General features: G+C 39.6%; 1 protein-coding gene across 11 annotated transcripts in view; it reads right to left on the minus strand.

Annotated features, from left to right (window-relative positions):
- LOC135260850 (catenin delta-2-like) overlaps window positions 1-17,537 on the minus strand; it is a 178,266-nt gene that overhangs the window by 72,354 nt on the left and 88,375 nt on the right. For 8 of the 11 annotated variants that reach the window (XM_064346484.1, XM_064346485.1, XM_064346494.1 and 5 more), the window contains 2 exons: window positions 8,228-8,468; window positions 5,726-5,782 (listed from right to left, as the gene is read on the minus strand). In XM_064346484.1, the coding sequence (XP_064202554.1) occupies window positions 5,726-5,782; window positions 8,228-8,468 (298 nt within the window). The remainder of the gene's footprint in view (window positions 1-5,725; window positions 5,783-8,227; window positions 8,469-17,537) is intronic. The other 3 variants (XM_064346488.1, XM_064346487.1, XM_064346490.1) reach the window with 1 other exon arrangement.

Consider the following 17,537-nt stretch of genomic DNA (forward strand, 5'->3'; position numbering starts at 1 on the left):
GAAGACATTTATTTACTCAGTAAATAGACTCAATAAAGGATGATGACTGGTCATTTGCATATTAACATAAGGAGATAATTATTTGTGCTAGAAATACCAGAGAGAATAAAATGTTCAACACCACATGACCAAAAGCAAGGCTGGTAATTAAACTATGATTTCAAAAAGCCTACACAGACAACTCAATCATGTTACCTTTCTTGCAGTCTCTTTCCTTTAAGTAAGAGTCAAAATCTACATACTAATTGCTTATCAGTTTTGATTTATTAGACAACACCAGGCAGGTGTACTCTGGCACATATCAACAGAACTATGCAAACTCCTTCTTATTCAAAAAATAAGTTATTATCCTTAGGGTTGTCAGCAATTTCATTTTGCAGGTCATCGTACAGAAAATTAGTACCATAGATGCAAAGAACAACGTACAAATAACAGTGCAGAGTACACAGTGATAGTGAAAGGAAAGCCACTGCAAAGCATTTTTACGCCTTGATATAATAGTCTGAAGATAAATTACAGTGTGAACCATTCATGGGTCACTCTGGGGTTAAATTTTAATGCTGTGGTTTCATTTCAGAGCCTGGAGTGTATGGCTGTTTATACCCATCTAAGGGTTTAAATGCTTTTAATTCTTGGCACAGATTTCACTTGACCATCTGAACTTGGGAAGTGTAAAATTATTTTGGCAGAGATACAGTGAGCACTGCAAAAAAAAATGCAAGAGGCTGTTAGTCAAAGGTAAGAGCAAAGTGAAGACAATCCAGACATCTGTTTAAACACACAGTTTGCCAGTTAGTCCAACACCATTGAATCTTAGTACATTCTGACAACATGCACCAGCAGCAGGTGGCAGATGGTGGGTGTTCTAATTACAAGCGAGTTTGTGAAAGTTGTTCACAGTTAAATCTATAAATTAAAAATGTAATTTTTAACAGACCATCACCTGAGCAATATGAAAGCATGAAACTGCACTGCCCAGAGAGAGAGCGAGGACACGGTGGCAGTTAGGGAACCCAATTAGAACTCCTTTCCCCATAAAAAGACTAAGTAACACTCTCAACAGCTAAACAGTTACACATCCATCAAAAATCCACCAATAACACTTTTTCTGTAGATGTAATCACCCAAAGTCATGTCAGTCATAATTCATAAGTACAAATATTATTCTTATTCTTATTATTACATAAAGCCAATGTATACAAAAAACAGTATTTCTGATTACTGAAGGTACAGGAACACTGATGGTTGAACTGTAATTAATGCAGTACTCAAGACATCTCTTCAAAATGCACACTGACCCCAGTGCGCTCAGTCGTGCCCTCCCGTACCTACATTTTCCATGGCTGAGTTACCATGACGACTCAGAAGCATACGCTCAGGATTCTAAACAAATGCAAATCAAAGGCACATTGCCCTGGTTCAAGGGTCAGACAGGCTACAGTAGATCTAAATAACAAATTACTTCTGGAAGACCTCATTTTATGGTTTATGTACTATATATAGGCAAACATGACAACATTTGATCTTCCAAAACATATATACACATACTATATATATATACACATACATATATATCATTGTATAAAGTCAAGAATTAAACGTGCTCTTGTCCTCAATCTCTGTCTCTCTCTCTCTCTATAATATATATGTGTATATATATATATAATGAAAAATAAACAAAAAGATAGACAGAGAGAGGCGTAAGTGGGCAAAACCACAGTTTATACTTGACTTTATACAATGATATAGTCATGATTTTCCACAGCACATCTCTGAGAGAGAGGGGTGATGCTAACCTGAGAACGTCAGGCTGAGAGTGGCTGTTGTCTGTGGTCAGAACAGTGACGGACAACCTGCCCATCACCAATTTTCACACAGAAAGCCGTGGTCCCCGCCCCAGACTCCAGACCCCAAGCAACACTGTGGTGACCAATCAGGCTGCCCTTTGCTTTGGCTAGCAGGTGACATCATCCCAGCAACAGGGGGGTGAGGATCAAAATTGGCGGGGTTCTCTTCTGAAGTCGGTGACTCAACCAACCACATCACCCGCAATGGAATGGATTCGCTGTGCCTTTTTTCTGCACATCAAAGCTTTTCTAAAAAAGACCATTTTGACTTTGTGTTTGTAATTAATGGCACATTTGTTGACTCATGCCAGGGCATTAAATTGGTGATTTGCTTCTCATTAATTTTCCTTCCAGTCTGTTTGAACAGTAGCCCATCTGATACACAAATAATTCTTGTGGATACAAGGATTTAACATACAGCATGCGTAAGTCCAATAAAGTGACACATTAACACCATGATATTTGTAAAATTTTCTTCCAAGGTCTTATTTTAGAGCATCTCGGCCACTCAGAAAACAGAACCAGTATGCAGTATCTCAGCCTAAATGAAAACACAGAATCAAACGCATTCACTCGAATTCTATCTCTTCAGTAATAAGAGACTGGCGCAATTTATATCAATTTCAACTTGTCTTTCAAACGTCAGCCCTCTACACAGCACTCAGAATAGGTTGAGGTGAGGCGTAACAACAGGCCAGCCATTCTCTCGTCTCCAGCACAGTGGTAGCTATGAGCACACTCAAATGGTAGTATTAATTTAACTCAAGCAGAGGTAATATGAGTCTCAGAGGAATAAATTGTTCTCTGCGACATAGTTAACAATGAACATTTTACTGAGCATTCTCCAAAGCAGCCAGGTTCAACTATGCACTTACATTGTATCCTTTCAGTGAATAGAGCAAGAGGTTAAGATTGCTCAAGGTACACGGCATTACCGGGTTAATGCACTTTCGTTAACAGTTTAGTGAATCGTCGAGCAGTTTCCAGCATGTGTCTATGCTGCCTTGCATTTGGTTTCTCGTGAGCCGTAGAGGTATGCATGCAACGGACTGACATTACCTTGCTGTTAAAGATGCTAATTCATATAAATATAATGCAGTCACACAGATCAGCAGCCAGGTATCTGCGCATGCAACCAGAAGGCCACAGATTTTACGCCTTAAATAAGGCAGCCCTACTGAGCCCCTGAGTAAGCCGCTTTATATTTACAGATCAGCATTTAGCACCCTCTCCAATACAGAGCAACTCACACAGATTATATTTACAAACCAGAAAATCATTCATACAGCTGGATAATATAATGAAGCAATTCAGGTTGAGTACCTTGCTCACGGGTACTACTGCAGTGTTCTACACAGCCATCTCATCATTCCGCATTCTACCCATTTGTATTAATGGGAATGATGGAAGCTGTAAGTCACCCTGGCTATGGGCATCTGCCATGCAAAAGATAATCATGAGAAGAAGAAAATGAAACAACCCTACATATGCTGTTTTATGGTGGAGAGAAATTGTCAGATCTGTGTAGGAAGTCTGCTTCACCTGCTGGATATTGCAGAAATTAACAGGCTATGACGAAGCACAAGCAAGCCCTCTTGGTGAGGAATGGACCGTTTCAACCAATTATCCCTCTGCGCTTGGTCACATGACTGCATGGGCCATCATGTGCTGTCTGTTGGGTGCAAAATATCTGGAAATGTCTCCCTTTCTTGCTTCAAATTGCTATGGGGGAGCCTCCATTTTGGCTCCAATAAGATCAGCAGCTTCCGAAGCACCTAAGCCAGCGCAGCATGCTGCAGGTGGATTACACTAGAACCACAGAGCCAATAAGCAAGTAAGCCTTCAGACAGAAGCAAGCAAAGGATTTCCCACAGTGGAAAATTCTGAACATTCAATGAACCACTGCACAACACAGATGATTACTGACAAGCATAGAAAATCTTTTCATGAACACAAGCTGGAGTTAGACTTCAGACAGCAACATTGCAGAGGTGTGAACGGTTCAAATTTACAGAACTCTTAGCCTCTTGTTTTATTCGGTGTATGGGAAGGATGGGTTGATGGGTTGAAAGCACTGGAAGCGAAGCCCACTTAAAGCTTATCTTCAAATTTACACCCTCCATTACTGCCCCTTTTTATATGTGTATGCTCTCATACCAAGACATTGAACATTTCAGTTGAACAGTGAAGCCGTTTGTGTATTGCACATATAAATATATGCGACCAGTTTCATTTTATGCATTATACAACAGACTGGTATTTACAATGTAAATAAAGCTCAGGGTGTCTTTGACTACAAATAGATTATGCACTTTAATGACACTAACACAGATAAAATGCACAGTGACATACGCTTCAGCCTTGCTAACATGCATATTTGTATCAATGTGAAGTTAATTAATCACAGTATGCTGTTTACATTGCCAATTTCAGTAACTCATCAAGTGTCAAACAGTGTTCAGTTTTAAATTAAAGATAACAACTGAACAGTTTCTACTGATTACAGTACATGAAGGACGTTTTTATCTTCGATAACTAAGACCTGAAATGGTTGACTGAATTTTCAGATGGGCCCAGGTGACCCATTCTTCCTTTCACAGCACAAAACTCAACATTTTCCAGAAGTTCCATTTTCCTGAGGGTTTCATGATACTCTGTAACTTCAGAACATGACAGACGGAAATACGATTCACGCCGCCCAAAAGAATATTGTGAAATGACAATGAATTATGTCAAAAAATAATGTGAGAATGGAGCAAAGGCGCATGATATTTCTGCATGTCCCAAAAAAAATAACAAAACAACAACCCTAGAGAAAAACAGTTCTGCACCACCTATATCTAATCAGAATATCCACCAAAAAATATCCACCATCTCCAAAAACACCTGAAATTGCATCTATTTCCACAAACAATGCAACTCACAATCTTACAACTGCCATCTAATTCCACAATTCCACACATCAAACTTCAATCTAATTCCACAGACATATCTGAACATTCCATCTCATTGCAAAACCCAAAGACTGAAGTGATTGTATAGTAGAGCAGCGACTTACAGGCTCTCGCACTGAAAGATCTGTGGTGAATACGGCGAGGCATTTCAGACAGCAACGCTGCTGGCCCAGAATGCAGACTGAGGCTTATGGGTAGTAATTCTTAAAATAAAAGAGGAGTTCACCAAAAATAAAATAAATGTATATTTCCACTTACCCGGAGTGCTATCTAGCCATCCAGTTTTGCCGAGACCTGGCAAGTTTTCTAGATATTCACTGCAGCTCACCCAGATACAAAGGATGTTGTGCTCTGAGCACCCCAAACATTGGCCCTATTGATGTCTGTTGTATCTGGGTGAGCTGCAGCAGATATGTAGCAAACTCGTCAAATCTAAACAAAACTATCTGGATAGATAGATTGCACTCCTGGTAAGTGGAAATATAGCCTTATTTTATGTTTGGGTGAATTGCCCCTTTAAGCAAATTAGTCACAAACACTTTCACCAGATAGATGCATAAAAATGCACCTCCATTACCACACAGTGAAGTGTTTGAAAGTGATCAAACACAGTTCAAGCAAAGTATTGAGTCCTTCAATTGCAAAGACCTTCCTTCTGCATAAAGCAGAAGGCTCTTTATGTGTCTAACACCTCGACTGACTCCGGTCACAGACGCTGCAACACACCTGTCCGTAATGCACCAGTCCACCTTTCAAATCAAGCGCTGCTTAGCTCTGCAATGACATGCTAAGCCATCTACGATACAATCACCCAAGACAGCAGTTCAAAGAGAGGTAGCGCTCCAACATGTGCTGAGCTGACTAGCAACAGTGGGAAACAAAAAAAAAGATCAGAATAAAATGTAAAAATAAATGTTTGATTACTTTGTCATTCTGTGCTCGGCTTGATTTTGATTCCAGACAAGGAATTCAGGGTCGTACCTATCGAGAGACAGGCAGAAAGAAAAAGGTAGGTGTCTCGCATGAAGGAGATTGACATTAAAATAAATACTTTTTAATAGTTTTATAGATCATTTTTTTTCCTGCTCTTATAACACTTGATTTTGGACATGCATTATGGACTGAAATCTGTGGGTGCGATAAATATAAATTAACATATAATTAATGAGATCTATGATTACCAATCAATGATTAATCAATGAAGTAATACATAATTAACTGTGCAGGTTGTGAAATATGGAGCAGCCAGTAAATTTAAAGCAGAATGGGTTGTCCTGTATACAGAGAGGTCCTTGATTGACTGTGTTAATTTGCAGATTTGTCCTTATTAGCATGCTTAGCGCACAACACCTAGCTGACTGAACACCACTGGATGCCAACGTGAGCAAAATGTGCAGGAAGCAATGTTAAATAAAGAAAAAGGGAATACATGAATAAACGGAGAGGGAAAGAAAGAAAATGCTATTCTCTCTGGTGCGTCAAGACAGATCAGCACAGGCTTAGGGTGTGGAAACCATGCTCGCTAATATTGTGTAGCACTTGTGCACAGGTATAAATCTTATGTGTAGAAAAATAAAATCAACATCAAGCATTTAAATTGTGTTCTAGTAAACATAACTGCAAATTTAGCACAGAAAAATATCCTTATATTAGGAAATTCCTGGCGAAGATTATTGAACTAAAAAAATTATACCAAAACGTAAAATGTTAAGGTACAGAGGAGCTTACATTTAATGAAGTATAAATCATCTTACTTCCGTGTTTCAAAACACATTATTTAAAGAGATAGTTCAGTTTTTTAAAATATTATTTCAGTTTTAGTGCATGTTTGGCTGGTATAGGGGCAATTGCAGGTTTGAGGCTTAAGGCAGAAAATATACACTTCATTCAACTCCACACCAGCTTGTACAGCGATATGACTCCAGTGTCGATACATTTATTCATAATTATAAAAATAAACATCCGTTCTTATGTTATGCCGGTACTACTTTCCTTTTCGGTTCAAGGTCCTGAGGACCATATTTTATTTGAGTCAGTATTTGAGGGTAAGACCTTGAAGCTGTGAGTTTGAAGAGGGAATTTATATTGGCGAGCTGACATTCCATTGGAGGAAAACTAGCCCCATTTTCAATAGATCAGGGTTGTCTAAAGGTAGTTTGCGAAGGTGACGTGAAGATCGTTTCATCGAAATTTAACAAGCTGGAATTGCACAAACAGAAACTTGCTTTGAGGTCTTCTCTCTCAAACAGTAATTTTCTTCTCTGCAGATGTAGTACTGATGATATAGGAAGGCTTGCCACTTCTGTCACTGAGTGCAGTGGTCTGAGGCTGCGTTGTCTTATTGTCATAAGGAATCTTTCCAACCAAAAATAAGACTGAAGAAATTGATAAATTAATCAGTTAATATACCAATGTACGGTCTCTGAGAGCATAATGTCACTGCACAAGCTGTTTTGGAGTTACCTGTCGAGTAGTATTTAATTATTTATTTCTGACTTTAAGCCAAGATTACCCCTAAGCTAGCCATTGCTAATCTGGTTTGTTTTCAGAAATTTCTTGAAATACCTCAAACACCCTTCATAACATACAATAACTGTCTGGGCCAATCATACCCGTTCATTAAAACTGAAATAATATTAATAACACCCCAGGAAGTGAATGATTCCTTTAAACCGATTTAAATTATGAAACTAATCATTCACATTAGCTGGCTGAAAGATTTTAGCCTGAGCTACAGTAGTTTCACTAATAAAGGTGCCTATGTTGGTCTGGTCATGATCCTTGTGGCTCATGTTTATTTAAATTAGCTTTTTTTTTTTGCCTTTTAAACTTAACAACCTACTTGCACCTTCCATCGATTAAAATGACACATAAATAAAAAACAAGATCAACAACAACAAAAAAGTATTGTGTTACAAAAGTGGTCAAACCATGAAGGCTTGAAGATGATGAATGGAATACTTTTAAAACAGAAATGTTCTTTTCTGTTTTAAACCAACAGAAATAATAATGCAATCAAAATTAAACAAAACAAAATAGAACAATTAAGCAATAACCATGTATGGAACCATGCCGATAACACCTTATTTTTTCAGTAAAAGCACTTTTACAATCATAAACCTAGGCATTCAGAACAACCAAAGGGTATAGAGAACTATGAACTAAAGCATGCTTTGTTAATATGATTATTACAATTATTAATAATGTTATTAAAGGTGCATCCCTCCCCAAAAAAAACATAATAAAAAAAAATAAATAAAGCCAGTGCCAGTGATGGGGCGAGTGATTGGTGAGTAGGACACAGAATAAAACAAGGGCAACAGAGTGACGTGTGTTTCTAAAGGAAGGAGACAGAGAGAGAGGGAGAGAGAGGGAGAGAGAGAGAGAGAGAGAGAGAAATGGAGTTTAAACAGCGTTCCTGCTCACCTGGGATCCTTCTGGATGCTGTCGATGGAGGGAGACCGGGCCAGAGCAGCCTCGGGTGGAAGGGCGGGGCCTGACTTGCTGTAGGGAGAGTCCACGGATGGGCAGTACTGCAGAGTGCGGTAGGGGTCGGCGTAGTTGGCGGCGGGGCCAGAGGCATAGCTGGCCCGCTGGTAAGTTCCCGTGGCGTTCTGGCTTCCAGTGCGCTGCAACGGGACGGAGTCAACACCAGGGGAGGGCGGGGCTACGGCAGGAAAGTGGGGACAGAGCAGAAAGTTCAGGACCTGTTCACAGAACTGGTTTACTGGGTCTGAAGGTGGAGGAGAAGCAACAAAACACACAAACGCACACATGGGCGTAAGCAAAAATACACACACGGACACACACACACACACACCAAATACAAGAGAATTGGTGACATAAGAGGGGGAGAGAGAAGAAGTGCAGAGACACAGTCAGAGTGAAGAGCACAGAGCATAGCTTGCACAGCACAGAGCACACAGCACAGAGCGGTACACTGCAGAACATCTTCATCACCTTTTATACATGAGAGCCACATTTAAATAGGAATTAAAGCTTGATTCCGCTTGCTTAAAGGTCCATTAACATGGATATAAGGTGCTTATGCGTGATCATAAAACCCTGGGAATGCACTTGCTGGATGTACCAAGCATCTGAAAATCAGTTTTGTGAGGCAGCAGACCTGACGGGGGCTATCGGCGTGGCAGTCTTCCAAATGTTCCTTTCCCAAACTCCATTAACACATTAACACATTAAACAACTGCAGTTTACATTGACTTTCTTTCCCTGGGAACAGCCATTGATGCCTTTTATGTTGTAAAATCCAAAAATCAACAAAGGAAACCTATTGTTCTTTTCATGCAGCAACATAAATATGCATAGACAAATAAATAATACTCATTTGTCTTTGTGCATTCATTGATTAATTATTCATTGACTGCATTAGTCAATGATTGATTAATCAATTTCCTCTTAAATGCAGCCATTAACTGTACATGTTATGAAGTATAAAGGTGGCAGCATATTCAAAGCATAAATTGTGAAGTCAGGTATGCAGATTATTGACCAGATTGCTTCTAGTAAAATACACCAGCATTGCCAAGCATCAACACAATTTATTCCTTCATTATTCCCTTAACATAATTAATATACAGTACATACATTGCAGAGTTGTGGGTCTTAATTCCAATTCAGTCAATCCAGGAAATAGGTTGTATTTCTATTAATTAATGAACGAATCCCTATACAAACCGGAAGGCCATATTTCAGGTCATGAATTTAATTTCCAGTTCACGCCCCTTATTCACTGAATTTCAACTGAATGGACTCCAATACAGGAATATTGCACATTAGATGGATATACAGTCATGACGGACACGAGTCCACTTTGTGTCTGAAGATAATTTGTGGGTGCTGTGCTTAGTGCCTCACAGTTATGGTTCTGAATCTGTAGCAAATGAAACCTTGGAAATACTGAGTATCAATCCCACTACAAATAAATGAAGAAGAAGAAAGAAAAAAACAGACAGCACAAATACTTCGATAACGGTTTTTATTGATGCATAAGCGCACTGTGCCCAAGTATCACGAAAAGCACAAATTTCACATATCTTATCTGGTGCCGTCCGTTTTTCATTCATTGGTACGTTTTAGAATCCCATACGGGATACTGCCATTGGGTAATGTAAATTGCTTAACCTGAGCAGCCTCTGTAAATACCCAGCTGTTGGCTATACAAATAGGAAGCATGAAGTTGCGCCATTTGTTCTGGATAGAGAAGGCTGCATGTGCGTTTCCGTGTCAATATAAATGCTAATTCGCTGAACGGCGGTATTTTGTACGGATCGTACGCAGAGCTGCGATATTCGCCGAAATGTATGCTTGCGCGGAGCCACATTAACGGAGGCCGATTAGGACGTGTCGTACATTCAGTCCAGGACAGATCAACAGGAGAGACTGTCAGGGCTCCAAATGCCTAAAGCCGCGGAAGGAGAAGACAGATGACAGCCATCAGGAACCATGCGAGTGCGACGTGCAGCGACATGCACAGACGTTCGGATTGATATTAAAATATGTGATTAGAACTAATTCATCCCAGCTGAGAAAAAAAGCATGAAATGGCAATAGGTAATAACAATTGGGGGCAGATAACGGGAAAATCCTGGAAATGTAACTCCGGCAACACCCCGCTGAGATATTCTCACGGTATCACATGACCTGTCAGTGATATATCTATCAATGTTAGTGAGTAATATACTTACGACCGTAAATGAGTTTGCACCACGCAAAGTTTAGTATTATTCTGTGTCCTGTCAAAGGCTAGGACTTTTACATTAAAGTACATGTAATGGAATATATTCAATAGTGTAACTGAACGTTAAGATGTTTTTTTCATTTTTCAAAATAGACACTAAATATCAAAATGTCCAAGGCATACTTAATCATGTCTTGACATACATTACTTTCTCTTAAGGAATGACACGATTCTTATTTGCCTTAACAAGGGTGGATGGGTTTGATGTCTTTGCCGAGATCGGAAGAGACTCCGAGAGAGAGCCGCCTGTGTGGAAGAGCCCGGAGGAGAGGATATTTGTTGACCTTGAGGCACTATTAGGCCATCTCATCTGCAGGAGTCACCGCAATCTGACCCCGCGGCACCACACACACGCACCAGGAGACTGCTCAATAATGCCACACAAGCACATCCGCTGTGACGCCGCGCGACTCACTGCATACAAACTGAGGACCGTATTTACTGTACAGAGAGCGCACCAAATATCCCAACACCGTATTTACTGCTGACAGAGCACAAAAAAAACCATCGCTAAGTTTACAGTAGAGACAATGCACAAAAATAAATAAATAAAATAAATACAGCTAAATAAACCCCAGAACAATTCATTTTTATATTATATTTGTATTTATTTAGGAAAAACTGCAGAAAAAAAACTCATAAAACCTTTACTGGACACAGAATGCACAAAAAAGGGACTGTATTTACTTTAGAGATTAATTCATGCAGAAGCTACTGCAGGTAATTAATTCTGCAGTCACCGACACTAACGAAAAGGGTAGCCTAAGAAATCCTGATAAGAGGCTACACTTACTAAGGACAAAGTACGCTGCTGAACAGAGGACTTGTGTGTCTCAGAGGGCTGTTTTCTTAGTGTATTAACTACTTTCATTAAAAAAACAACACACTTTCTATGGGGGAGGCTACAGTATATACTGATATAGTATGCTGCCTTCATCTGCAGAATGGTGTTATTATTGAAAGCCATTACATGCCTACTTAACTGTAAAAACAAAATAATCACCACAGGTCTCCAGTTAATTAGACAGGGACAGCCAGTCAGAGCCTCTATTTCCAATAACATTTCTGTTGCTATCATGCTCTTGATGCAAGTCAGAAAGGAACAAAAATATACATATCATTAAAATACATTCAATTATTAATAAATAATAATTTTTCAATAAAAATGACATGTTCACCCTCATTAAACTTGTAAATTAAACACAGAGAAGTCTAATAAAGTCTTGGCTGACACTATGTTGCCCACACATTTTGTTAGCGGCGGCAATGAATGCTCCCCCACCCCCACCCCCCGCGTCTCATCTCTCCCGTCTGTGGGGCAGGCTGGGAGAGAGAGAGGAGATGACCGTCCCCGTAAATCAAAACACAGTTATAGTGTCTGCCGCCCCCCTCCCCCCATGACTCACCAGGAGCCCCCTCATATTGACTTACCACCTCAATCCGTCATCCCCACAAGTGTGTGCGTGTGTGTGTGTGAGAGAGAGAGAGAGAGAGCGAGGAGAGAGAGAGAGAGAGCGTGTGTGTATTTGCGTGCCTACAGCTGAATCTGCAACTGATTGTTAAGATGCATGCCTGAGTGGAAGAGGGGTTACAACAGTTCACACCACTAAATTAGCCTGAATCACATCACCTTTTAACAGTTTGTTTTACAAATGGAGTGATTCACTGCTGAGTGGAAAGCTTGGTGTGATGCCATTTCCTGCTTCCTGTCAAGTAATGCCTACCTGTTGACACTGTTGCTATAATAGCATGCAATTTGCATGCAGCATTTTAATATAAGCAAATACAGCATTTCTGTGATATAAAACAATACATCTTGCAATATGACACTAACATTTTCAGAGAGTTTACATCTGCGGTCAACACCTCAAGTTTCAAATCAAGAAGGTGTCCCCCTGTCTGAGCATGCTCACAAAACAAGAGGCATCAGCAGCATAGGGCTTCAACTGCAAGGTTTCCAAACACAGTAAGACAAGGAAGCCAACTGTTTATGAAACAAGATATTTATCAGTTCCCATTTCACAGCGCTTTTATTACCGCAGTTTCAGTGACATTACACATTTATCTGACGGTTTGTCTTTACAAGATTTCACAAGCCTAATACTGATTGTTTTAATTAGCATAGTGATTTTTGGCTGCTGTGTCATGTTATATTAAATTTAACTGTTAGGTGTCATCAAGCCACTGGCCTCCTAAAAGGCAACATTCAAGTCAGAGGTCTGTTACAATTCATACATTTCACACACAATTTTTATAGTGTTATGGAAATAATTCAAGGATAATAGTGTATTTCACTGAAGGAAAAAAAACCCCAAACATCACATTTATATGAAGGTAAATAAAGATGCCAAATTGGAGTCACGGTGTTACTTCCCCTCCCCCTTTAAACAGAGGGGGGAAAAAAAACACATTTTCCCCATTTGGCAGTGAGCTTTGACTGTATACTCAAACATGAGAGGATTCCATAGGGTCTCACATTTATTCTGGCTCCCGTATCCACTATCCCACATATTCTGTCACGAGACAGAATGCGAGGAAAAGACTTCACCCACAGCACAGCTTCCAAGCAAAGCTGTCTGCGAGCTGCCGAAAGGGAGCGCGGTAATGCTGAAATATGATAATGCTGAAATATTATCAGCGGTAACCTTGGGATTGTTTCCATATTGGACATTCTCAGAAAATGAACTTCGCAGACAGTCAGGCAAGTCGTCTGAAGGAAGATTTAGGAAATTATACTTCCCACAAGAGCACTTTCTCTGGATTTTGAATAGGTGTAATCAAGGAAAAGAGTACTTTTACAGAAATCGATTTGTCTGGATGAACTCTTCATACAGCAACACAACCAGTTAAACAATCATGTATGAGCACTGGTGCATTGGTGTGTGTTCAAGGCTAAAAACCATTTCATTATGTCTTATGACTTTGAAAGCCATGAACATGCTGTATGTCTCATTGAAACTTAACAGATTCTCTGCTAAGCTTCACCTCTGTCACTACCATTAGGAAGCAACGATATGTATCACTATACTAAATTTATTTTTCAGTGGTTTCAAGGGAAAATGTCTGTTAAAAAAGGGACGGCTGGTAAAACAGTTCCAGGTTACCATAATAATGGGGCATGCTTTCTGCAACCAAGGCCAAAAAAAGAGCTGGCAGTAAAATAATCAGCTATCCCACAGTGAATGTGACCGATATGACATTTACATTTCAGGAATTGAGCGGATACTCTTATCCACAACAACATACACAACTGACATTATTTTTACCCACAAACCACTGCCACTATTGACATTTTATCAATTGGTTGATATTTCACTAAACCCATGCAGGTTAAATACCGTATTTAAGGGTTTAACAGCACAGATCTCCAGGGACCTGCACCTACAACCTCAGAGTTGTAAGTCCAGTTTCCTACCCATTAAGCTACACTGCAGTGCCATTGCAGCCTGACACAATTCATCAGTGGGCCTTAGGACTGGCAACCCACAGGGCCAACAATGCCCCACCCAGCAAAGGCCCAAGAATCACCCAATTCAGCTTCAGTCTAAGAGTACTTCTCTATGGCAAACAACATTTAGCTGATTGTTAGGCTTCATAGCTCTTGGTCAGAGTTGGCAATGGTGAAGCAAAAGAATTGAGGAAAATAATCAAACTTAGTACTACTGGGCCCAGTCAGCCAGTCTAATCCAATCACAAAGTAGTCCTGTAAACCTGTTATTTCTAAAATAAATAAATAAATAAATAAACAAACAAACTGAGCCAAACTGATCTGAGGCTTGCTACACCCAAATGCAAAACAATTCTCAACAAATCTGTTTCACATGAAACAGAAAAATAAACTTTTTGTCGTTTTGTATCTTCCCAGTCACTAATTCCTTCCCTTCTTCACCGCGATCCAAAAATATGAAAATATGCATGATAAGAACAACATGCAACATGCGACCTAAGCTTCCCAAACCTGTCATTCACAGCACAGTCTCTCACAAAAACAAACAAAAAAAAAACCAAAACAAACATCCTTTAAAATAAAAGACAAATATTGTTGCAGATCCAGGTCTGACAACAGCTGCCCGGTAGAGAGGGAGGTGCAATGTGTGAATGTTTTATTCATTCCTGTTAAGACAGCTAAGCGTGGGACAACTTTGATACACAGCCCTTGGGAAAGGCACTGACAGAGTCTGCCTTCAGATAAACAGTTTGACTTTGAGAAGTTATGCTCCCCCAAACCAACTTTATCTCTCAACTGCTTCTCTTCACTCAGAGCTTACAGTAACTTGTTGTGATGTTTGAAGTTATTATTTAACATTTCTGGTTAAAATCACTTCAGGGTAAAATGCAGAAGAGCTCTTTTTTTCTAAAAAAACAAAAACAAAAACAAAAACAAAAAAAACCAAGCAATTGATTTGATATAAAGAATATAAGTTGTCGGAGTTGCTTTGGATAATAGTGTCTGCTAAATACTTAAAATGTCTTTGGGAAAGGGAAATTGGCTGAATGGATTTCTGCTAACGTCTGAAACTTTTCACGTTATCTTGTGCAGTGGAGACCTTTGAGAACAGGCTGGTACTAGAGTGATGAGGAGTTTTCTGTTTAGGTTGAAGGATAAAATTTAGATTTGTTCTACAGAGTTGTCTTAATTCAGTCATTCTCCAAGACAGCATGCCCTATGGACCTGTCTTAATCCAGTCATCCTCTAAAACAGCATTTGGCTCAACAGAGCTGTCTTAATTCAGTCATTCTCTAAAAATGTATGCCTAACAGAGCTGTCTTAATTAAATTCAGACATTGTCTATGACAATATGGTGCTCCACAGAGCTGTCTTAACTGAGTCATTCTCTACAGCCTCATATCCTAAAGATCTGTCTTAATCCCTTCATACTTTAACTTGCACTGGCATCATTCATCCACAAACAGTGCCTTACTGGCTGAACTTTGTTGTAATACCACGTTGAAATAAGTGGTATTTTCAAGCAAAGTGCATAAGCAAATTAGGGAAGTTGATGAAAGGAAAGAGGAGGTGATTTGTTTCTTCAGTCTGAGTCAACAGACCAATAATCCACTCAATCTTTCTGTTCATTTTGTGTTGTGATTTTTTAAGAGCTAAATGAGCACTGCACCTTCAGTTTCCCCACAAAGCAAAATAGAAAACAAAAGGCAAATCATAAACACCACAAATGCAATGGATTGTACAGCTACTGACTGGGTTTAATATAGGCTAATCTTAATTCAAGTGTTTGAACTCCATCACTATTCATTGTCTGAACAAAAGCTAGACAAACCCTCACATTAAAAAGTGACCCAATTTGGATTATTCATGCATGAAATTTTAATTTTAGTTAAGATACATGAGCGACAGACGCCCTTTGAAGAAACAAAGCATTATCAAGCATTGTGCTTAATGCTGCAAGGTTATTATGACCCCCCCCCCCTCCCACCCCCAAATGTACTGGTTAACTCTTTATGTTAGGAGAGTTACAGTACATAACTGACAGTTACACTGTTTACTCCCATAGCTTGGTTCTAATACATTTTATGCCCCCAAACTTTCTGTTTGGCTTATAAAAATGTTCCACACATTCAGGAGAAAATGTTCAGGAGGCTCCACCTAATGGACTCCACCTTCATTTGCAGTCAGGGAGTGAGCATATAAAATACAAAGATGGCATGGGAAGAACAGGGGATTCTGGGAAACCTGTTCTAATATTATTCTTAAATTCTCTGATTCTTTACGGCTTTCCAGATACTCAGGTGTGTATTCTTAACATTGACAGTTCTTGTCTCTCTATCATTACATTACGTTACATTACAGGCATTTACCAGACGCTCTTATCCAGAGCGACGTACAACAAGTGCATATCACTGAAGCCAAAACAAATAAACGGCATAAAATTGCATGACCAAGTACAGTACTGCAGCAATGGATTTCTGTAATATATATTATTATATATTCTGTAATATAGCAATGTAAACCCCTGTTAACAACTGGTGTCTCGTGTAGATAAGAAGCAGAGAAGGTGGAATGTCCAGGAGAGGATATGAATCTGCAATTAGCCTTACTCAACAGATTTAGCATATTCTAATTGTGTTTTTACTGTTGTGGTTACAAAATTCGCTGCATAATGGATAAACAAAAAAATTCAGAACAAGCATTTGCCTTGGGCCAAAAATAATTATATGGAAAATATTCAGTGAAGCCAAACAACAAGCGTCCGGCAACTAAATGATCCAACTCGTTACCACACATACTGAAGCATAACAGACACACAAGTTGTGTGCACTTGATGTGTGAATGCACTGTGCATCAAAGCACACTGAATGGACTTAATGTGCGAACAGACTTTATGCATCAGAGCACACTGGCTGTCCTCGATGTGTGGGCCACACTGTTTATGAAATCACGATGTACTGCACGCATTCACTGCCTATTTCTGCGACGTGGATGTACAGTCGATGGAACCGGCACGCAATGTTGCGATTGTGGATGAGCTACTTCTTACCTGAAGGGAATGCTACTGAAGTATGCCAATCACGTTAGCAAACACCTGTTAGCAATTTGAGCACCTGCTACTAATTTGAGCATGTGACTGACATTGGCATCTCTCCGTGAGAAGCCATTTATCTGTTCATAACACAGACCTGGTCTTTTCACCCTGACAAAGGCAAGCTGGTGATTTTCCAATTCCAATAATATAATCTCTGTTGGAGAGTGCAGAGAGCAACATTCTTTTTTGTACTGTTTTCCATTAGTCTGCACCTCTGTTTGGGTGCACATTCCAGCCTTGCTTACTTAAATGCTATGTAATTCAACCATTGATTCGTCTGGGTCTGGCTCTTAAGCATCGCCATCAAAATAAAAGACCTTCACTTTTGGGAAAGCAATCAAACATCCATGCTACTGCCGGCAGATTAAGTCACAGCAAAAGCAAACAAGGAAATATCTCTAAGCTGTTCCGTTTTTAATGACACAAAAAGGGCAGG

Source organism: Anguilla rostrata, chromosome 8 (genome assembly GCF_018555375.3).
Source record: "Anguilla rostrata isolate EN2019 chromosome 8, ASM1855537v3, whole genome shotgun sequence".
Classification (NCBI taxonomy): Eukaryota; Metazoa; Chordata; class Actinopteri; order Anguilliformes; family Anguillidae; genus Anguilla; species Anguilla rostrata.